Source organism: Coregonus lavaretus (assembly GCF_964263955.1).
Source record: "Coregonus lavaretus genome assembly, chromosome: 27".
NCBI classification, from domain to species: domain Eukaryota; kingdom Metazoa; phylum Chordata; class Actinopteri; order Salmoniformes; family Salmonidae; genus Coregonus; species Coregonus lavaretus.
In genome coordinates this window covers 7,534,879-7,559,455 of record NC_140014.1, presented here as the reverse complement: position 1 = coordinate 7,559,455, position 24,577 = coordinate 7,534,879, and the positions used below count along the sequence as shown (strand labels likewise).

The 24,577-nt window shown below is 42.5% G+C and overlaps 1 protein-coding gene across 1 annotated transcript in view; it reads left to right on the top strand.

Annotated features, from left to right (window-relative positions):
* Positions 1-6,145: 6,145 nt before the first annotated feature.
* The window catches only part of wdr25 (WD repeat domain 25), a 29,387-nt gene continuing 10,955 nt past the window's right edge, over positions 6,146-24,577 (top strand). The window contains exons 1-3 of the mRNA XM_084143585.1: positions 6,146-6,291; positions 6,721-6,865; positions 12,354-13,016. Coding sequence (XP_083999711.1) covers positions 6,167-6,291; positions 6,721-6,865; positions 12,354-13,016 — 933 coding nt within the window. The 5' untranslated portion in view covers positions 6,146-6,166. The remainder of the gene's footprint in view (positions 6,292-6,720; positions 6,866-12,353; positions 13,017-24,577) is intronic.

Below are 24,577 nucleotides of genomic sequence, written 5' to 3'. Positions count from 1 at the left end.
CCTGTACTGTGCCTTGAGTCAGTCATAGGGAAGGCACAGGCAAATAAGGAGGTTTCGGTAGCCATTTTCTTCAATGTAGAGAAGGCTTATGATATAATGTGGAAGGAAGGCCTACTTATCAAGCTTATCATGTGGGTTGGAGGAAGGGTTTTTAACTGGATAAAGGATTGTTTTGGGGGGGGGCGATCAATACAAGTGAGGGTGGGGGGCTCTATGTCAGAAAGTTATGATGTAGATAATGGTACCTCCCAGGGAAGTGTCATTAGTCCTTTGTTGTTCTCCATTATGATTGACTATGTATTCTTCCAGGTGAAACCTGATATTGGGAGGTCATTGTTTGCGGATGACGGGGCACTGTGGAAGAGAGGGAGAAATATTCCCCATACAGCCAGGAGAGTTCAAGAAGCGATCAGTGAAATTGAGCAGTGGTCCCTCAGGTCGGGCTTCAAGTTCTCAGTTAAGAAAACACAGATTGGTGTTTTTTTTCTAGAAGGAAGTTTGGGGAGGAAATATACTTGGAGCTGTACGGAAGGAATCTGGAGAGGGTGGGATTTTAGGTTCCTGGGGGTCTGGTTTGACCCTCAAATGACATGTGCAGAGCATATTAACAGAGAAGATGTCAATGGAAAGAAAATATTGAATGTGATGTATTGGCCTGTCAGGTATGGAGTGGGGGCAGATAGAATGGTGTTGAAAATGCTATGTATACATATATATATATATCGCTGTCAAGGTCATCACTGGACTATGGAAGTGTAGCATATGGATCAGCAACTCAGACATCTTTAAAAAAGCTAGATGTAATCCAGGCTCAAGCCCTAAGAATACAGTATGTTGTGGAGCAGTCAGGACCTCCCCTGTGGCAGCGCTGCAGGTGGAGTTGGGAGAGAAGCCGTTAAAGTTAAGACAACCACCCATGACATAAATCGTCAAGGACATAAGGTTACACATCCTATAAAAAAAAAGGTGCTCTTAGTGTGCTAGGAGCATTAAATAAATCTGAATACAAGTTTTGGGTGGATAGGTAATGGTATGGCGAGAGAGATGGGGTTGTTTGGGAGGGAGTTTAGCGCCTCTGTGGTTCTTCCTGCTATCCCACAGAGCTGTTGAGGAAGGAGTAGATTCCGTTGTAAGTGAACATTTAAGAACACAGTACTATGCTTTCTTGAATATATTCACAGCTGGAACTAAGGACCCTAAAACAGGGAAGACAGGCACAGATTTTAGTATTCCTGAGTTTAAAGTGGAAGTGACAAAAAGAGCAATGGATCATTAATCTGTTTACACAATGGAGTTGCTGGCCATGCTTTTGGCGGCAGAGTGGGTGGAGGTGGTGAGGCCAGACAGGGTAGTCATCTGCTCTGACTCCTGTGCAGCACTGATAAGCTTCAATTATTTGTGTCTCGGAGCAGACAGGATGTACTGTATGAGGTTTTGCAATGCTTGTATAGGGTGAATCAGATGGGGGTATTTGTGATGTTCCTCTGGGTACCAGCTCATGTAGGAGTAGAGGGGAATGAGGAGGTAGATGTTCTTGCCAAGCAGGCTCTCAAACATCCTAATGTTGAAATGAAATTGTCAAAATCAGTAAAGCAGAAGCCATGGGGTTGATAAAAACAGTGGTTAAATACAAAAATGGCAAGAGTTGTGGAACAGGGAGGGAAAGGGAAGACACCTGTATAAGATCCAGAAAAAGCTGGGGGCAGGGAGGGCCTTAGGTCGAGAGAAAAGAGAGGAAAGTGTCATCACAAGGCTGAGACTGGGACACACAAGGCTCAATAGTATATTGAAATTGGTAGGAAAACATCCGACTGGGAGGTGTGATCATTGTCAGGAGGAGATGGAGACCGTGGAACACATTCCATTTCAGTGCCAACAATATGGGAGGGAAAGGGATAGATTGTTATGAGATTTAAGGAGTAATTGGGTTGAAGAGCTAAGATTAACTGAACTGCTGGGGAAATCTTCAGGGGATGTAGAATTTCATTATATATCTTGTTTCCTTAGGGAGACGAGAACAATGGGTAGGATTTAGATCTTTCCGGTCTTTGGTCCACACTCCAGTCCAGTTGGTGGCGGTAATGCACCTTAAAGTTGGTTGCCAACCGCCATATAAAATCTACAGAAGAAGGCGGCTTCTGCACAGGCTTCCCACAGAACAGGCTGTGGAATGTCCGACTGGAAAACAAATGAGATAAGTGCAGGAGAGGTAGGGCTCGAGTTTGAAGAGGAGGGAGAACAGGGCTTAGCATGTCTCTCTAAAGTTAGATTTTGGCTTGGAAAAATTGAATATTTTCAGAAGGAGTTGGGTAATTGGTTAAGACTGAGGGAGGCAGAGGGTAGGTTTGAATCTGTTGAAGCTAGCAATAACAACGGAGAGGGTATGTCGAGAAGATTGGTGTCAAGTTCAAACAGAGTGAGCTGGACGCCAGTTTGAGTTCTGGAGGTGAATTGGAAGGGGTAGAAGGTGTTGTGAGGACATGGTTATGATGATAAAGATATGTTTGGTCCAGTGGGAGTGAGATTTTTGAAGAGGGTGGAACCAGGCCTTTTGGCTGATCCATGGGTGGTTTCAGGTTGGGTGGAAAAGATGGTGGGTGCTGTTGAGTCGGGGAAGGTAACTCAAAGTGGACTTGTGATGTTTGTTTGTGTTTCTTCAGATCAGAGGGAGCAGACGCTCCATGTGACGCAACTTGGGGAAAGACCTGTATCTTGCTTTATGCTTTACCATTGAAGGGAGTGATTGTTTGTGACGCTCACCGTTTGCTGCGACGCAGATCCAGTGGGGAGCGTGGTGAAACATAGGTGACAGTCTGTTCTTTTGAGATTTGATTCCGAGTCTTTACCTGACAAAGTAATGTTAGGATATATTAGTTATTCTTATAGAGTTTGTCGCAGCAGTGTGTAGGAGGGAGATTCCAAGACATGGGAAGTGTGCAGGAGGACATGGGACAGAGGAATGTGTAGTTTTGGTGGAAAGAGTGGTGTCAACTGTAGGGGTGCCCATGTTGCTGGGGATCGGAGGTGTCCGGTGCGAGAGAGGCAGGTTGAGGTGGCCAGGGTCAGAGTAGTGCAGAATATGTTGTATCCTGAGGCAGTGAAGGAAGTAGAGGAGGGTGGACCAAGGGTGAGGGATTCTGAAAGGATCCCTGTGAATAGTTGATCTTTGCCAGAACAGAGGGATAGGCCAATGAGTGATACACTACATGACCACAAGTATGTGGACACCTGCTCTTCGAACATCTCATTCCAAAATCATGGGCATTAATATGGAGTTGGTCCCCCCTTTGCTGCTATAACAGCCTCCACTATTCTGGGAAGGCTTTTCACTAGATGTTGAAACATTGCTGCGGGGACTTGCTTCCATTCAGCCACAAGAGCATTAGTGAGGTTGGGCGCTGATGTTGGGCAATTAGGACTGGCTCGCAGTCGGCGTTCCAATTCATCCTAATGGTGTTCTATGGGGTTGAGGTCAGGGCTCTGTGCAGGCCAGTCAAGTTCTTCCACACCGATCTCAACAAACCATTTCTGTGTGGACCTCGCTTTGTGCACAGGGGCATTGTCATGCTGAAACAGGAAAGGGCCTTCCCCAAACTGTTGCCACAAAGTTGGAAGCACAGAATTGTCTAGAATGTTATTGTATGCTGTAGCGTTAGGATTTCCCTTCACTGGAACTAAGGGGCCTAGCCCGAACCATGAAAAACAGCCCCAGAACATGATTTATCCTCCACCAAACTTTACAGTTGGCACTATGCATGGGGCTGGTTCTCCTGGCATCCGCCAAACCAGTGGCAGTCGGTGCAGTTTAAGATGAGGAAGGAGGACAAAAAAGTTTTTTTAATGAGCGTGCCCTTATTTGTATTACAGCATATTGGATGACTGTCATTCATTTTCCATTCACTCAGTTCAATGTAACAGTGATAGGTTTAGGCTACTACATGATGCGCACATTTTCCCTATACCCATCATGAGGTTGCTACAACCTAGCCTATGAATGGAAGTTTACAACGTAGGTGCACACAGGTCGACACATTCAATACCGCCTTGCACACTCTTGCCTGCATCTAGCTGATACAGTGTGTAATCATTAGTCCAACAGTTGCAAACAAGAGTTTCTATTGGACAAATTCAGGTGTTTATCACAGTTTCGTTCCGTTTGCTTCTGTTTAAGAAACGTTTTTCAATAGAATCGGCGGAATGAATACACCCCTGATCACGTGTAAACACATTTCACTTTCATAGCATCTATGCGCTCTCCTCCTCTCACCTTTTGCTTGTGGACTTCAATGCACAACACATCAGCTGTATGTGACCAGGTGAAAAAACCTTTCCAAGCCAAACCATATCATAACCGCTACACACAGCCTACATCGTTGTCAACATAGCTAATAGAACTAACGCGTTAGTAAACCCACTACAATCATGCAGTAACGTTAGTGTACAGTCAGTAAGCAGTTTAGCACTTACACCGGCGGACCCTGGTGGCAATAAATTAGTAAAACCAAAAGCTTACCTTGACTTGGAAGAGTTCCAATGTTGTGATGGATAGTCATAGCCAGCTAGCTAACATACCATCCCTCTGTTTGAGCAGGGTGTTTGAGTAGGCTAAACTAGCTAGCTGCATTTGCTAGCTACGTAAGTGAAACTGAAATTTCTCTCTCACTTCTCCTTAATTTTGGAAGAAATTTATTTTTTCAAAACTGTTCAAATATTTTCTCTCTCTCTCTTTTTGAGTCAACTACTCACCACATTTTATGCACTGCAGTGCTAGCTAGCTGTAGCTTATACTTTCAGTACTAGATTCATTCTCTGATCCTTTGATTGGGTCGACAACATGTCAGTTCATGCTGCAAGAGCTCTGATAGGTTGGAGGACGTCCTCTGGAAGTTGTCATAATTACTGTGTGAGTCTATGGAAGGGAGTGAGAACCATGAGCCTCCTAGGTTTTGTATTGAAGTCAATGTACCCAAGCTAGCTGTCCTCTGGCTACACCATGGTGCTACCCTACAGACCTTCATTGCAAAACAGTTTGTTTTAATAAATTATTTGGTGACGTGAATATATTTAGTATAGTTTTATCAAAAAAGACAAACTTTTAAAATGTTTTACAATAATTAAATATCACTGAGGAGGATGGTCCTAACCTTCCTCCTCTGAGGAGCCTCCACGGCACCAAACTCAGATTCGTCCATCGGACTGCCAGATGGTGAAGCGTGATTCATCACGCCAGAGAACGCATTTCTACTGCTCCAGAGTCCAATGGTGGCGAGCTTTACACCACTCCAGCCAACGCTTGGCATTGCGCGTGGTGATCTTAGGCTTGTGTGCGGCTGCTCAGCCATGGAAACCATTTCATGAAGCTCCCCACGAACAGTTCTTGAGCTGACGTTGCTTCCAGAGGCAGTTTAGAACTCGGTAGTGTGTGTTGCAACCGAGGACAGACGATTTTTACGCGCTATGCACTTCAGCACTCGGCGGTCCCGTTCTGTGGCCTACCACTTTGCGGCTGAGATGTTGTGGCTCATAGACATTTCCACTTCACAATAACAGCACTTACAGTTGACCGGGGCAGCTCTAGCAGGGCAGAAATGTGACGAACTGACTTGTTGGAAAGGTGGTGTCCTATGACGGTGCCACTTTGAAAGTCACTGAGCTCTTCGGTAAGGTCATTCTACTGCCAATGTTTGTCTATGGAGATTGCATGGCTGTGTGTTCAATTTTATACACCTGTCAGCAACGGATGTGGCTGAAATAGCCGAATCCACTCATTTGAAGGGGTGTCCACATACTTTTGCAAATATAGTGTACATGTTTCAGTAAGGTTGGCTTCTTAGTGTTCATAGCAATGTTTATCAACTGTAACACAGAGATGGAACGTAAGTCACAGAAAATAGATGTTGTGGTGGCAGCTGAAGAGAAGTGCTTGGGGGTATGAGATTTGACTTCAGATGAGTTACAGGGTGTGTTGAGTGATAGTGTCCCGTCCTCTCAGGTCGTTGGCCTGGGGTACGATCAGATATGGTTATAGTAGTGGAATAAGGTGATGGGTTTTAATGAGTGTAGGGTTAGTTGGTAGGGTATTTAAAAATATATATTATTTGTCCCTTTTCCCATTTTGTATCACAAAGTGTAATGGATTTGTACTATAGTTCAGTTTGGGGCGGTAATGCAACATATTGGATGCCTACCGCCGTTAAACTTCATCGAAGAAGAAGGCTTCCCACATTTGGAGCTGGACGAATTGGTTAGGCACATTTACTGTACTTTCTCCTTAACCACGGTCACTGAATTGTAAGTAACGTTAGCTACAGAAACCATTCCCCCGTAACGTTAACTGTAGTGGCATATCTGTTATGGACACAGAAAGATAGATATTGCTAGGCAGCTTATTGCTTGAGTTGTTAGCTAGCTAATGACCGCGTGGCTAATGTTATGCGGTTGTGCCTGACTTCAGCACATAGCTAGCCAATTTGCCCATGATTTGTGCTAATAGCCAGCTACCCCATTCATAGACGCTAACTGCTTTAGCGCCTATTGACGATATGAGAGTATCTTCTGACCGGGGCAGTTTTAAGAGCCCTGAAGCTTGTTCTAAACATTAAGACGCGTCGCTTACGGTACGGTTTTAGAAACATAAGGAACGTATCTTTCATATCAGTTAAATTACGACACCCCTATAAATGGTTAAGGTTCCCACACGGCCATATTTCTATGTTACAGCGCTTGTTTACAGAAAACAGACGGAAGACAGTGGACTAGTGCGTCGAACACCTGTGTGTGGAAACGGAAGACGGAAGCCATAAAAGTGTTGTCACAAAAAAATGCTGTCGGCTGCAACTGTGTTAAAACCGGGTCATCCAGTGCAGTAAGTGTGTATTTTGCATTTGTGAAAATATTTTGACGTGATATGAAAGTAGAGGGATTTATGTTTCTAGAACCGTTACCGCAATTGAGAATCGATTCACGTTTAGATGGAGTATGTGTTGGCATCCAGAGCGAATTCGCCTTTAAACAGAACATGTAAGGTCCTTGGACTAAAAGGAGTGCAGTAACGTTATTCTACTTTAGTCCGTTATTGGGATAATAGCCATCTAGTTAAGGTTAAATGGTGCAAAAAGCATTTCCTCATTGATCAATGTGTTGGCTGGATTTGTAACAGCAACATTTGAAACATTTTGGTATTCTAGTTTCTGAAAGCAGATAATTGCTACCAGTGACATTATGATTAGGCCTACTCTGCCAGAAAGCTATTATAATATCCGTAGTTAATAATGTCTACAAGAGGACCCAATTACTAGAACTGTTGTGTACTTTGTTAGGCAGGGCTCTACAGTGTTACCATTTTACTTGCATATGAGCCAAAATATTTTGCTGTGCGACGTGGAATTTAAATTTAGGAGCACCACAGATTCATGACCACCATGCTTGCATTGTGCTCATACATTTCTTTGTGTGCTCCTATGTTTTTCAATTTAGGCGCACACATGCTCAATGTAACGAAGGTCAGCGTAGAGCCCTGTTAGGCTATCAGCTTTTCAGCTGTCTGGCTTTTCAGCTGTCTACATAGCTACAGATTGTAACACAAATAATGTTATTTAACCAACATTGTTTGGTATCCATTATACTGGGAGTTACAGGTTACCGTTAGGTACTGTTTGGTGTAGCAGAGAGAATTTTCGACCAACCTTAGCTTGGTGATACCATATTCTTCCTTGATTCGTGGAAACCGGAGTGTCATAAAATTGACTTTTGCAGGGGTTCCGTTTGAATTGAGAAAATGATCCGTTATTAAAATAAATACTTGTTTTGCTCCATGAAGTAAATAATCCAACAATGTGTACGCCGCCATCTTGTCTATTTAAAGTCTTCTTTCATTGATTGAGACAGGTGGGTCCACCCTGAACCAGAATCTGGCCTTACAGGAGACGTTGAATATGGCGATTCTCCTTTAAGCCCAGGAAGCAGCCATTCACCAACTTTTCAAGTTTAATAATGTCGAAATACTTTAGGTACTTACCAAAGAATGAAGTTTTGCTGAGCAACTGTCGTCATGGCCAGTGTACTTCCAAAAAAGGTCTAAATAATAAGTTCCATTGGTTGGTAGCCTAGTTGTTAAGAGCGTTGGGCCAGTAACCGAAAGGTCACTGGTTCGAGTCCCTGAGCCGACTAAGTGAGAAATCTGTCTGTGCCCTTGAGCAAGGCACTTAACTCTAATTGCTCATGTAGTTCACTCTGAATAAGAGCGTCTGCTAAATCACTGAAATATAAATAAATAAATAGTAGTGTTGCTTGCTTATAGTAAGAGTTATTCATGTGGCCTGGTTGTTCTAGTGGTATTGCCGCAGCCTCCAGCACGTCTACAGTGTTGTCATAGGTTCGAATCCGGCCTACTTCCCTTTGACACAACCTCTCTCTATCTTTTCCAACTGTCAACCTCTCCTCTCTCTAATCCTTTAAAAACATATTTGTGAAAATGGTTTTTCATTTCTAGGGTGCGGTTGTCTGGGTGGCCCATGTTATGCCTACTCCTGGACTAAAAACACATGTTCGATCTCTATTGAATGTGCTCTTTAGCCAAGGAATAGATTGTGGAGGAAACTGTCTGCAAATGATGTAGATTGTGGTGTGGTCTGCAATACTTCAATCCAGCAGGTGTCACTCTAGTATCTCTTTTATAAAGGACATTTTTATGCAGTGGATGGAAGTGGAGAGGGAATTGCATATGGACGGAGCTTTAGCCTCAATGTAGTAGATCAAGGGTGCGTTCAGTTTGCATCAATGTTTGCTATGTAGCATGATGGTTTGTACTGAAACCGTGGCACCGTTCTTCAACAGCCTTTGAGGTACGTGTTAGAAAAAAAGGAAGGGAAGCGCTCCTAGGGTAAACAATAGGTCAGGGTTCTTCAATTCTGGTCCTGGAGGGCCGAAACACCTCTGTTTTTCATCCTCTCCTTCTAATCAGGGGCTAATTCAGACCTGGGACACCAGGTGAGTGCAATTAACTACCAGGTAGAAATAAAAAACAAGTGTTTCGGCCCTCCAGGACCGGAATTGAAGAACCCTGCAATAGATCTTTGTAGATAGAAGGTGCTCTTTGGTAAAATGGGTAAATTGGTCATCAAAAAGGAAGGAGGACCAAGGCACTCTTCATATAATTAATTAAAATGTATTTATTTGAATGGCATGTTCAATGGAACAAAGATTTAAAAACGGATGCGTTTCGGCTGCATGGCCTTTGTCAGGGAGTACAAGCATTTTCCAATCAACGCTGATTGAAGAGGGAGTGGTTACAGAATAGTTAATAGTCAATATTCATTGGACAACACCTAGTAATCAATACTGTACATTCAAAAGTGAAATAGATAGGCTATGTTATAAAAATGCATATTCAAGTTAGAAGTATTAGAAAAGACAAAGTAGTTCTAGCCTTGAATGGGAGTGGGCGTAGGAGAGCCATACATTTTATAGTGCACTATATGACAGCAAACATGGACCACAGCATTCCAAACAGAGGACAATCGGGCAATATGTTCACTAGATGACAGCAAAGGGACCACTAAGACCCTACAGGAATGGTGAGAAATCCAAATCTTCATTTAAACCAGGGTACTTAGTGGCCTGTAGTTTGTAAAACCAAAAACGTTCCCTTTGGTTTAGCTGTTTAAGGCGGCCCCCTTTTCTGATTGAGGCCGGAACATGATCAATACACATAGCTTGTAGGGAGGCAGGGTTACCATGGTGTAAGCTGGTGGTTTTGGTTTTACAGTTAATGAAATGTTTGACTTGATACTCTATGTCAACAAAATACTTTTTCTGTGCAATATTTCTGCACTGGTTGCATTTGAAAGAGCCCCTGGGTTTGTGGTTTAGCCAAGTCTTTTGAGTGTCACCAGGAACGTAGCTGTGGACTAGTTTGTCTCTTAAAGCTTATGACTGGTGGCTCTGGGAAGACTTTGCATAGTAGCGGATCACTTTGGATGATTCCCCAATTCTCTTTTAAATATTATTTTAATGTTCTGTGCTATATTTAAGCAACAAGGCCCGAGGGGGTGTGGTAATGGCCAATATACCATGGCTAAGGGTTGTTCTTATACACGATGCAACGTGGAGTGCCTGGATACAGCCCTTAGCCGTGGTATATTGGCCATATACCACAAACCCCGAGGTGCCTTATTGCTATTATAAACTGGTTGCCAATGTAATTAGAATAGTAAAAATAAATGTTTTGTCACACCCATGGTATACGGTCTGATATACCTTGTCTTTCAGCCAATCAGCATTCAGGGCTTGAACCACCCAGTTTATAATTTGTAACAAAGTACACTCTCTCTTGTCCATCACGAGGAGTTCCCCTCCGCAACAAGTCCTCTCTGTCAAGTCGTCCGGCCCTTGTACCTGCGTCTTTCAGAACTTGACTGCTTCACCCCGGCTCAAGAAGCGATTCTCCAATTCAGCAGATTTGATCGCAAATTCTGCAGACTCTTTGGAATTGGCTATAAGGAATGTTCTCTTTTAGCCTTTTGGGGAGGAACTGTCTGCCCTCAGAATGGTATTCCCATTTGTAGGCTTCCTAAAGTTGTACGTGTGCATAAAGCCTTTGTCATTTTTACTGATGTCAAGATCTACAAAATGTATGTTATCTTTGCTGTACTCAATAGTTAGTTTGATGTTAGGGTTAATGCTTTTAAGGTATTGGTGGAAGGAAATAAGTTCATCTTCTGAGCCAGACCAGAACAGGCAGACATCATCAACATAAAGCCCCCACCATATAATCTGGTCAAAGAACTGGTTTTTAGAAGGATCCAGAAAGAAGTCATTTTCCCATTTACCGAAGTGCAATCCAGCGTAGGAAGGGCTGTAGCAAGCTCCAATGACACATACTTTGACTTGTTTAAAGATGAGGTTCTGAAGACAAAGATGTTATTATTAAGAGTCCATTCAGTCAGTGAGACAATTAATTATGTGGGAGGTGTCTCAGGCCGAGTACTCAAGAATGGTGCATAGCTGCCAATACTTGTTCAAGTTCAGTGGTGGTTTACAAAAACTCCACATCCATGGTGACTAAAAATAATGAAGCTGTGCCTATGTTGTTAAATTCCTTAATTTTGTTCAACACATCTGTGGTGTCTTGAAGAAAGGCTGGGAGTGATGGCAGAAAATGCTTAATAAAGTAATCAATGTACTTGGAGATGGGTTCTATCAGACTTCCATTAGCCTACCGCTAATGACTGGTCTGCCTGGGGGGGTTCTCAATATTCTTTATTATCTGAACTCATTATCTGAAATATAACCATTCTCCTTAGCTTCGGTGAGGATCCCTTTCAATTCAGTTTTTAGGGCCTCTCTAGGGTTGAAAGTAAGAGATTGGTAGAATTCATCATTGTCTAATTGACGGCAGGCTTCTGTCACACATTTGTTCTTACCCAACACTACTGTAGCGCCATCTTAGTCTGCTTTTTTAACAACAATCCGTTCATTTTTGGACAAGTATTCAATTGCATCCCTCTGTCTTTGAAAGGTTACATTATGTTTGGTTAGTGTCACTTTTACCCTTAAACAGGTTCGCCACATCAAAATTCATATTCTTGACAAATGTGTTTTGTGTGGCATTCTGGACAATGGGACAAAAAGTGGATTTAGGCTTAAAATGTGTTTTTGAGGGCACACAAACTGACTGACATGACACTGGTGTCTGTAGTTAGAAAGGTGTTCTGCTTGTACCAGGCCTTCAGATAGGTAAATCTTTGTGTTAAGTTCATTAGTTGAGTATGTGGGCGCAAAGGACAGTCCTTTAGACAAGACCCTTACACAGTCATCAGAAAGGGGTTCTCCAGAAATGTTGATCACAGCCTTGTTCTGGTCCTGCTCCGTGTGGTTGGATAATCTTGCTTTCTTCCTTCCCCTCTGTGTTGGCCTCTTCCGCGTCTTCTCCTGTTTGAGAACCTGAATTCTGAATTCTTGCATGTTGGTTTTCTCCACGAAAAGACCTTCTCTGTAGTCTATTTCATCTCTTCTAAACTTCCTTAGCTTGTCTTGCTTCAATTTCAGAGTGAATGTGTCTATATTGAGGTACGTACACTTGCTCCCGTTTGGTGGGTGTGGTGTGTTGTGGCCTGATCAATATGGGTGTGGCCATTTTCAATCGCAAAACTTGTGCAGCACGCTATACGGTAAGCACCATCTGGGCCACCATAATCACAACATTTTTCAACTGGTTGTTCAGTACAGTTTCCGTTAAATTCAACGTTGCACACCGTTTTGTCAAATGTTCTGTTGAACTGAATGCAACCCAGGATTATTTAACACTGCTTTAAACCTGTCTCAAATTTGTTTATTTCATTGACATCCCACAGGGTTCTGGGGAAAGGACAATGACCTCGTTAGTGGCCTATGATGATTCTGACCAGGAGGAGGATGACGGCGCACTCCCTCCTCTTGCCATCTCTCCCATGGATGATATTAGTCAGTCCCAAGGAAACCAGAAATCGTTGGGTTCTAACTTCTATGGACCATTATTACCCAGTCCCCACTACAAACAACTTGAAATAGGACTATGTGGTGGTGGTGATGGTAGGACAGTGTTCGAACCTCACAGGGAGATTTATCCCCCTGCGTTGGGTCGCTCAGGGATTGTGGAGAACAGCTCAAATGCAAAACCATACTCTACTCCACAATACCATGACTGTGTTAATTTGACCACAGTGAAGAGGCGTCAGGCTGCACCACCTGGTGTCAGGCCATACATTCCCAAGAGACAGAGGTTAGCCACACCAGGAAATGGAGAAGAACCAACCTCTTTGGAAACGAACGACAAGTCCACTGTCTCCAGGCTGCTGACCGAGGTCTCTGAGCGGGTACGTCCGTACCTGGGGCCCAGGCCTGGCAGGGCAGCGGTGCCCAGGCGCATGCAGCTCAGCCTCCAGGCCCACCAGGCTCCAATCAACATGATCCAGTGGTGCCCAGTGCCCCAGCTCAGCCATCTCCTACTGTCGGCCTCCATGGACAAGACAGTCAAGGTAACCATGATGATGATGGTATTGGGAATGGATGTGGTAAATGGTGTGTGTGTGTGTGTGTGCCATTAAGTGCTCCATGTTTTCGGTCATACGTGTGGTAGCGTAAATCATAGCCTACACACAGCACAATTTCACACTTGTGTCAGTCCTAGGGGCAGGCAAGTGGGTAATCAGTGTACAGATTATCTGACAATCAATGTAAGTGGCTCACCACGTTACAGACGGTAAGATGGATGATAACCGTCTTGCAGTGAGATGGAGACATAGAGACATGCTGCCTTTAGAAACTCCCCTGTCACTGTCAGAGCAATGTGTGTCGGGGCCCATGGGCTTTCCTTTCCTCCACTCCTACCTACTAGTGTTGTCACGATACCAGAATTTTGACTTCGATACCATGTTTAGTATCACGATACTCAATACCATCACGATACTACATACCAAAACAATACCCAAATGATACCACGGCAAAAAAATAATGGGTATTAGCCAAAGTCACAGGATGGCACTTGATCCAGACATCAATATAATTACATTGATTTTTGAATGAATGCTTTAATTAATCAATTATACAATCATACAATCAATATGACTTTAGTTTTTTTTACCAATCTAACTACATAACAGCATAATGGTAATCATTTATTTGAATGGTAAATCTCTATTGATAAACTGGGTAACTCAAGATGTTGCTGATCAACATTTGCATAGAAGCAGTCTCTTCTTTTATAAAAGTGACGCTATCTCTAAGATCCATGATGTCATTCACACACAGAGTCCGTTCCAGGCTCGAGCCAAGATGATCTTGACTTGGAGAGACGTGAGGCGGGGGAGACAAAGTGAATGAATAACATTTTGGTGACAGTCAGCAATATTTTGCGTTATGGTTTGCATATCACAAACAAGGTACTAGGGTAGTGAATTGATGTTTGCTTCAGCTGTAAGCTAGCAAGGAAAGTTAACCTACAAAGCTGGAAGCTACTGGTATTTTCTTACATTGTGGTGTTCTAGCCTGTACTGGACATTGTTTTGGGAACCGTAATTAGCTAGCAGTTTCGTGTTGCATTATTTAAGTGTGTTAACTTATTTGCAGCCTAAGCAGTGATGCAGCATAAACTCCCAGTGGGCTCACTGAGTATGTTTACATGCACACTAATAATTCGATCTAAAAGTGATTATGCAGAGTATGGAAATACCTTACTCTGCTTATCTTTTTTGGTACTTTTTTTATCCCTTTTTCTCCTCAATTGCGTGATATCCAATTGGTAGTTACAGTCTTGTCCCATCGCTGCAACTCCCGTACGGACTCGGGAGAGGCGAAGGTCGAGAGCCATGCGTCCTCCGAAACACGACCCCGCTAAGCCGCACTGCTTCTTGACACACTGCTCGCTTAACCCGGAAGCCAGCCGCACCAATGTGTTGGAGGAAACGCCGTACAGCTGGCGACCAAAGTCAGCGTGCATGCACCCGGCCGCCACAAGGAGTCACTAGAGCGCGATGGGACAAGGACATCCCAGCCGGCCAAACCCTCCCCTAACCTGGACGACGCTGGGCCAAATTGTGCGACGCTGGGCCAATTGTTCGCCACCTCATGGGTCTCCCGGTCGAGGCCCGGTATCGAACCCGGATCTGTAGCGATGCAGTGCCTTAGACCGCTGCGCCACTCGGGAGGCCTTTACTCTGCTTATCTTAAGGTCAAAATCGAAGTAGGCATACACCAATTAAAACCCCTGGTTTTCAGAGCAATCTTTCAAATTCTGCGTTCCAGTGTTGTATTTGATCTGCGCATGTGGCAGCACTGGTAGCGCCTCCCTCTTATGCCGAGTGAAGAGTTCAGAAAAACTATAAGTATGCATCTTAGAAATAGTTTTCACGTACAAACTTTATATGTCCGAACTCCGAATCAAATAGGCTTCGCAAAAATTACATGGTCACTGTTGTAGAACGTTTATTTTGATTGGCAATTTTCTGCATGAATTTAAATCCCATCAGGTAGCCTGATTTCAGATGTGTCCATGTAAACAGGATTATTAGGGAAATCGTTCTTCTTGCAAAGCATGTAAACGTTTTAAACAAACTATTTATATTAATTCTGTGCAACTTCCGGCGCGTGTTTACTGTGAACACTGAGGCTGTACCCGCTTTAATGTACTGTTTTAACAGTGGCCAACTAGGCTACTGTGGCTATTTGATCATAATGTAGGCCTACCAGAGTGGCCTATTATAAAAAAAACTATGGAGAAAATGCATCACATAACATTTTAACATGAAAATAGTGGTTTTATCATTCAGTCTACAGTAGCAGCCAATGTGTGGTGTTCAATGTAGGCCTACATTCCATGAGACTTGAAAAAACTAAACGTGCAGGGCTTGACATTAACCGGTTTATCCACTTGTCCTTCAGACAAGGTGACTGAACATTTTGTGTGTTTTAATGTAAGAAACCACTTAACAAAATAAAATTAATTATTGTTCCCATACCATTATTACAGAAAATCAGACAAATTATGATACCCTCTGCCTATTGGCTACTTAGCTTATTCAAGCCTGTCTCAAAATACAACACTGCCCCTTTTTAAGACATAAAAAAAAGCTCTGTACCTGACTTGCTTTTCAAAGATGGCTAGAAATGTACACATTTTGTGCTCTTGTAGGAAGCAATCACTCCCACATTGCTGACTACAATTTAGCTATAACTGGGCTAATAACTCATTAACTAGTAAAGAATATGAACAAATGTTGCAGTGCTCGCTTTGATCTCAAAATGAGCGCATAATAATCGTGACTGCTCATGCTGTACAACAGTCCAGTTCAAGGTGAATGGCACAAATCCATATATGGCAAGGGTCTATTTGCAAATAGGCCTGCTGCAGCTCTGCTTCGTTATGACGCACCAGTCTGTGTAGAGTACGGGCCTGTGTCATGCCTGTCAATGCAATAGAATCCTATTCTGATGCACTCTGCCTACAACAAAATCTCTTGCATAGTTCGTTTTGTTTCGGTATGTTGCATCGAAAGTGGCTAATATTGCATTGATTCGATCACAATTCCCACAGTAAAGGGAAACATTAATAGTGTTAACTAATGGGGAAAACTCTAGAAAGTTGAGCGATGTTCAATCTCTTGCTTCTCTGTGCTGGCTGATATTTTTTCTGCAAGGCAGTCCTGGAGGAGCTGCGCACCCGCGCTCAGCTTAGAGGGAACATTGCATGTAACCGTGCTCAGTGTTTCCTCATGGCAGGCTAGAGCTAGCAATGAGTAAGTGGAGCAGGCATGGGGATCTCGCGCTATGGGAACATCAGCTGATCTGATGGACAGACTTGATCCTCTCTCAATCAGTTGACTTTGTGAGACACATTTGACAGAAGTACCGAAAGTTTTAAAAAAGTTATAGTACCGAACCGTTTGTCATGTTCTAGTATCGAGAAAGTACTGACGTTTCGGTATTCCGTGCAACACTAATACCTACCACATTTTACAAGGGTCGTATGGCACCAAATGGAAGAAAACTGAATGAAACTGGGAGAGACTACCTTAACTTACCCAATAAGAAATTATTGTTTTCATTTTCTGTTGCAAAATGTTTTGCTACGGTGTGCCCCAATTAATACGACCCAGGAAGACCAACGTTTACCTTATGTAACCCCGGTTCTATGATATTATGAGTGATGTCTCTCACTTTGGGTAGCGCCTTGTTAGTGGCGGAGTCTAGGAAGATCCAATCACACAACGTCTGTCAGACAGGAGCAACGACCAATAGTGGACCAACCCACTTCCCATATAAGTCAATCATCTCACAAATAATTTGAATGGGGCACCCAATTGGAATATGCAATGTAAATATTTTCAAAGTTCCTCCAAGGAAACAAAAATGGGTGCCCAGCTGAGGAAGGGGGGGACAGGTCAGTAGGGGACACGGGTAGGTCAGAAGAGGACCCTATGTCCCTGGCCAGCCCTGTTCTTTTGTAGGCGACTATTTGTCATTTAGCTGCAGGAGAGAGATGTTTGTAGCTGTACACAATCACCATGTTGACAGCAGGTGTCTCGCCGTAGTGTTTACGTTGATAACATGAAGACAATTTTTATATTTGTTATTACTTAGAACCCATTAGGAGGCTGATTTTAAAGAACGAGTCATTTGCAAGGACTTGAAGTGACCAGTGAAATGGAAAATGTTGTAAACATTCATTCTCTACATTAAGCCTACACATTTACACCTACTGTCAGAATCTCTCCTTTAGAGGGCAGTGTTTCCCTTACAATGATTATTTAGCTGAACTTGTTTAGATGTTACTGTTGATGTTGTTCATGATAGAGACGGAAATAGTATTGTACAGTTCACCTACTCCAGTATATTTCATTTTCAGCTCTTTTTTTGTGTTGCTCTGGCATTCCCTCAAAATGTCTTCACTGCTTTACATTTCCAAAATATTCACCCTCGCCTGTAAGCTTCTAGGGGATTCTGTTTGGTAAAGGGCAGCAAAGAAGGAGCTTGTTCCTGGATTGACATGTCACACATTCCAGTCGACTCTCTCTGGAGTATGGGAGCTGTCATACTTCTCCATGCTCTTTTATGCTCTGTGCAGTACAGTGTTCAATAATGAAATAGACGGAGACGGATCTGGCTCACAGATCTTCAAAGACCCTCTGTGGGTCTGGATATGCTAGGGCATAGAAACTTCTCATCATTAGTTTTGGCCTTCACACATGAGACCACCCACTCAATTTCAGACGTTTCCCCGGGGAGACTTTTCCAAAGGGGCTGGCAGATGCTTTCTTTTGACACTGAGATGTCTCCAATAGCACCGACAGTTGGCCCCAGTGCCCCCTACTTGAATCAGGGTTTGTCAGGTTCGGCAAGCCTCTAATTAAACTCCAAAGTGTGAACACTACTTATTTGAACCAGCGCCACTTCAGTTGTCATTGGGCTCCTGTACGTCTGTTTTTGCAGCCTTCCTCTTGTCAAGCACTAGAAACACAAAGCGGTGAAGCATTGAACAACACAATCACGCTCGTGACAGGCTGGTGCACTTTTTTTCCTTTGTCTCTTCACGACTAGGATCAGAGAAGCCTGCACAAATCACAAAATCATTCAGCTGTTTCTTGCTAGAGATTGATTTATGGCGCTCACAATGGTAATTAGCTAGATAAATTAATTAGTGAGGGCTGTCTTGCTTTTTTAAACCCTCAAAATAAACCCTAATTTACAACCGAATTAAGCCAATTTGTCAGCACTTTGCGTTTTGTTAAAATAGAACACCTTTAAAGGTCCAATACAGCAGTCTTTATCTCAAGATCAAATCATTTCTGGGTAACAATTAAGTACCTTATTGTGAATTGCTCCTGTAAGTCGCTCTGGATAAGAGCGTCTGCTAAATGACTAAAATGTCAATGTAAATGTAAATTGTTTTCAATGAAAATGGTAAAAAATAAACAAATAGTGTGGAAATATACACTGAACAAAAATATATAAATGCAACATGTAAAGTGTTGGTCCCATGGTTTCATGAGCTGAAATAAAAGAGCCCAGACATTTTTCTATATGCACAAAAAGCTTTTTTCTCTCAAAGTTTGCGCACTTTGTTTACATCCCTGTTAGTGAGCATTTTGCCTTTTCCAAGATAATCCATCCACCTGACAGGTGTGGCTAATTAAGAAGCTGATTAAACAGCATGATCATTACACAGGTGCACTCTAAAATATGCAGTTTTGTCACAAAACACAATGCCACAGATGTCTCATGTTTGGAGGGAGCGTGTAATTGGCATGCTGACTGCAGGAATATCCACTAGAGCTGTTGCCAGATAATTTAATGTTAATTTATCTACCATAGGCCGCCTCTAACATCGTTTTAGCGAATTTGGCAGTATGTTCAACCGGCCTCACAACCGCAGACCACGTGAATGACATGTGGGCGAGCAGTTTGCTGATGTCAACGTTGTGAATGGAGTGCCCCGTGGTGGTGGGGTTATGGTATTGGCAGGCATAAGCTACGGACAGCAAACACAAGGGAATTTTATCGATGGCAATTTGAATGCACAAAAATACCGTGACGAGAACCTGAGGCCCATTGTGACGTCCATTTTATTTTAAGGTATCTGTGACCACAGATGTATATCTGTTTTCCCAGTCATGTGAAATCCATAGATTAGAGCCTAATTAATTTATTTCAATTGACAGATTTTCCTCATGAACTGTAACTCAGTAAAATCAATGAAATTGTTGTATGTTGCGTTTATATTTTTGTTGTGTGTGTGTATGTATGTATGTATGGTGGGACTGGTGCACTTCACAAAATAGATGGCATCATGAGGAAGGAAAATTATGTGGATATATTGAAGCAACATCTCAAGACATCAGTCAGGAAGTTAAAACTTGGTCGCAAATGGGTCTTCCAAATGGACAATAACCCCAAGCATACGTCCAAAGTTGTGGCAAAATGGCTTAAGGACAACAAAGTCAAGGTATTGGAGTGGCCATCACAAAGCCCTGACCTCAATCCTATAAAAAATGTGTGGGCAGAACTGAAAAAGCGAGTGCGAGCAAGGAGGCTTACAAACCTGTCTCAGTTACACCAGCTCTGTCAGGAGGAATGAGACAAAATTCACCCAAATTATTGTGGGAAGATGGTGGAAGGCTACCCAAAACGTTTGACCCAAGTTAAACAATTTAAAGGCAATGCTACCAAATACTAATTGAGTGTATGTAAACTTCTGACCCACTGGGAATGTGATGAAATAAATAAAAGCTGAAATAAATAATTCTCTCTACTATTATTCTGACATATCACATTCTTAAAATAAAGTGGTGATCCTAACTGACCTAAAACATAATTTTTACTAGGATTAAATGTCAGGAATTGTGAAAAACTGAGTTTAAATGTATTTGGCTAAGGTGTATGTAAACATTGCAAAATACCACTGCAAAAATATAAGTTTCTCTAGTTTTACTATTTATAGGTATGTGTTTGGGTGAAATTAATATTTTTGTTTTATTCTATAAACTACTGACAACATTTCTCCCATTTGCAGAAAATGACAACTGGTCAAAATAACAAAAAAGATGCAGTGTTGTCAGACCTCGAATAATGCAACTGGCGCGAAAATTCAAGCAGCATAAATGTATTTGCATTTTAATGAGGGAAATAAGTATTTGACCCCCTCGCAATCAGAAAGATTTCTGGCTCCCAGGTGTATTCTTATACAGGTAAGGAGCTGAGATCTCAGTTTGTTACCTGTATAAAATACACCTGTCCACAGAAGCAATCAATCAATCAGATTCCAAACTCATGGCCAAGACCAAAGAGCTCTCCAAGGATGTCAGGGACAAGATTGTAGACCTACACAAGGCTGGAATGGGCTACAAGACCATCGCCAAGCAGCTTGGTGAGAAGGTGACAACAGTTGGTGCGATTATTCGCAAATGGAAGAAACACAAAATAACTGTCAATCTCCCTTGGCCTGGGGCTCCATGCAAGATCTCACCTCGTGGAGTTGCAATGATCATGAGAACGGTGAGGAATCAGCCCAGAACTACACGGGAGGATCTTGTCAATGATCTCAAGGCAGCTGGGACCATAGTCACCAAGAAAACAATTGGTAACACACTACGCCGTGAAGGACTGAAATCCTGCAGCGCCCGCAAGGTCCCCCTGCTCAAGAAAGCACATATACAGGCCCGTCTGAAGTTTGCCAATGAACATCTGAATGATTCAGAGGAGAACTGGGTGAAAGTGTTGTGGTCAGATGAGACCAAAATCGAGCTCTTTGGCATCAACTCAACTCGCCGTGTTTGGAGGAGGAGGAATGCTGCCTATGACCCCAAGAACACCATCCCCACCGTCAAACATGGAGGTGGAAACATTATGCTTTGGGGGTGTTTTTCTGCTAAGGGGACAGGACAACTTCACCGCATCAAAGGGACGATGGACAGGGCCATGTACTGTCAAATCTTGGGTGAGAACCTCCTTCCCTCAGCCAGGGCATTGAAAATGGGTCGTGGATGGGTATTCCAACATGACAATGACCCAAAACACACGGCCAAGGCAACAAAGGAGTGACTCAAGAATAAGCACATTAAGGTCCTGGAGTGGCCTAGCCAGTCTCCAGACCTTAATCCCATAGAAAATCTGTGGAGGGAGCTGAAGGTTCGAGTTGCCAAACGTCAGCCTCGAAACCTTAATGACTTGGAGAAGATCTGCAAAGAGGAGTGGAACAAAATCCCTCCTGAGATGTGTGTAAACCTGGTGGCCAACTACAAGAAACGTCTGACCTCTGTGATTGCCAACAAGGGTTTTGCCACCAAGTACTAAGTCATGTTTTGCAGAGGGGTCAAATACTTATTTCCCTCATTAAAATGCAAATCAATTTATAACATTTTTCACATGCTCACTGTTCAAATAAACCTACCATTAAAATTATAGACTGATCATGTCTTTGTCATTGGGCAAACGTACAAAATCAGCAGGGGATCAAATACTTTTTTCCCTCACTGTATGTGTGTATGTATGTATTTGTGTGTGTATATATATGTGTATATATATATATATATATATATATATACAGTGACTTGTTTCCCAGCCAAAGTGAGAGGTGAACACAGAGGCTCAGATTGCCATTTATCCTTCTCAAAAATAATTCACTGCCATTCTAAAGGACTGTGTGGCTGCCTGGGGCCCCCGATGTGGGAGGCAGCAAAGAGGATGAGAGATTTGTTTACACGTACAGCAGCCCATGGATTTTAGGTCGCCGCCAGATCATTATCTCAGCGTGATCCTACTAGTAGGTGTGAATTGCCGGCTTTACCTCAATTGCCTTGTCACATTGACATTCATTCACGCAGTCTGAAAGTATAATTTTTTAATATCTTATGCAATTCATAATAGATGTCACTCAACCATGGATACAGACACATTGTTGTTAGTTGTTACCGCTCAGATGCTTTAGGTTTAGTAATTTGACTTTTCCTGTTGGTAAAAAAAAGAACTGGGCGGAAAGGCACTCTGGCTAGCTTCAGTTCTCTGTACTGTCCAGACTCCTGATGGCAATGAAAAGAGACTGACAGGACTTATTAGACCAGTGGCCCTGTCATAATGTCACAGGCTCTGTCTCACCAGCTCTGGACAGCGAATATCCATCACATAGCTCTTGTTCTCCACCAAACCCATTGATCTAGGTGGACATGTTTTGTAGTGTTTGCTTGTGGACTTCATTTTGCACAAACCCTTGAACCAATGTGCTATTGGAGGCAAAATGCCTTTAATTGAAGATGTTTAATCTACAGTGGAGAGTTTTAATTTTTTATATCCCTCCTGCATACACTTAGCAATATGATCGTGGGACAGGCAACTTTTTATTTTATGAAATCAACAAAATTCATGCTTTGAGAAAGGGCACATTTGAATGATGTTGTTGATGATTTCTGTAAGCAGGAAGTTGCCCTGCTGTGTGTGATTTCATATGGCCGACTCGTTGCCAAAATGAATGGTGCCACTGTAAGTGTTTATGCTCAACATTTGCACAACAGAGTTTCATTGTGAGTTACAGGCCTATGTGTTTCAGTGCTAAAATACCTGTTACACCAGAGGTGTGAAAGAATATGTCCAACTTGTTGAATAAAAAACCTGAGGCAACCTGTTTTAATGTAGTCAAATTTATTTGAATTGAAGAACCGTGAAAGAAACCAATGAGTATCCATATTTTATAGAGTATCCATCTTTTTTCCTATAATTTATAGGGAAATTGTCCAGGTTGAAAGCCCCCATATTACTGATTACTTAGCCGAAGTGTGAATGTAGCACGCTCCTTAAAGAACATACTTTATTCCGATACAGAATAATGCATGTGATTAAAAAGCCTCTTTGTGCTCTCTCTGTGCGGTGTATGAGAATTCCCATTACAACTGATAAAGTTCCTCAAAACATGACTGTCTCTAATTAACCACTGCACTGTGTCCAGGGGTGTATTCACTAGGAACCAAACGGAAGCAAATGGGACGAAACGGGCAGCGAACTACCTGAATTGGTCCAATAAGAAACTCGTTTTCAAAAACGTTTTGCTATGGTTTGCACTATGGGTGCGCAGGGTCAGCTGTTTGTTCACCCACAACCGCCTGCAATCGCTAACAACCCATCTGCAACTGCCCGACTATATGTGGTAGTGAAAATCTGAGGCCCGACCCTAACCTGCAAATATAGAAAATGCGCTATAGACTACAGCCAAAGACGGCAGAACAATTTTTTGACAGGGTGTGCAGGATTTGTTGTTGTTGCCTGATTTTAGATATGTTTCTGCTTATAATTTCCAACATTTTGGTAGGCTATTTGTTAGTCAACTTGTCTATAAATTAGATACAGTGCTGTGAAAATGTATTTGCCCTCTTTCAAATGTTCTCTACTTTTGCATATTTTTGATACTGAATGTTATCAGATCTTCAACCAAAACCTAATATTATATAAAGGGAACCTAAGTGAACAAATAGCACATCAACTACAATGCCCCTGTGTGAAAAAGTAATTGCCCCCTTACACTCAATAACTGGTTGTTCCACCTTTTAGCTGCAATGACTCCAACCAAACGCTTCCTGTAGTTGTTGATCAGTCTCTCATGTCGCTGTGGAGGAGTTTTGGCCCACTCTTCTATGCAGAACTGCTGTAACTCAGCGACATTTGTGGGTTTTCAAGCATGAACTGCTCATTTCAAGTCCTTCCACAACATCTCAATTGGGATTAGGTCTGGACTTTGACTAGGCCATTCCAAAACTTCAAATGTGTTGCTTTTTAGTCATTTTCATGTAGACTTGGTTGTGGACGACAAGAGTCCCATTATGCCTGGCCAAAAAACCAAACACTGCATTCCACAGTAAGAACCTCATACCAACGGTCAAGCATGGTGGTGGTAGAGTGATGGTTTTAGGGATGCTTTGCTGCCTCAGGACCTGGACAACTTGCCTTAATAGAAGGAACCATGAATTCTGCTCTGTATCAGAGAATTCTACAGGAGAATGTCATGCCATCCGTCTGTGAGCTAAAGCTCAAGTGCAGCTGGGTCATGCAGCAAGACAATGATCCAAAACACATAATCAATTCTACATGAAAATGGTTAAAAAGCAACACATTTGAAGTTTTGGAATGGCCTAGTCAAAGTCCACACCTAATCGCAATTGAGATGTTGTGGCAGGACTTGAAATGAGCAGTTCAAGCTTGAAAACCCACAAATGTCGCTGAGTTAAAGCAGTTCTGCATACAAGAGTGGGCCAAAATTCCTCCACAGCGATGTGAGACTAATCAAAACGACAGGAAGCATTTGTTTGGAGTCATTGCAGCTAAAGGTGGCACAACCAGTTATTGAGTGTAATGGGGCAATTATTTTTTCACACAGGGGAATTAGGTGTTGCATAACTTTGTTAATTCAATATATAGAATAAGTTTAAAAAAAAAATATATATAGATATATATTTGTAAACGCAGGTTCCCTGTATCTAAAATATTAGGTTTTGGTTGAACAACATTCAGTATAAAAAAATATGTAAAAATAGAGAAAATCAGAAAGGGGGCCAATACTTTT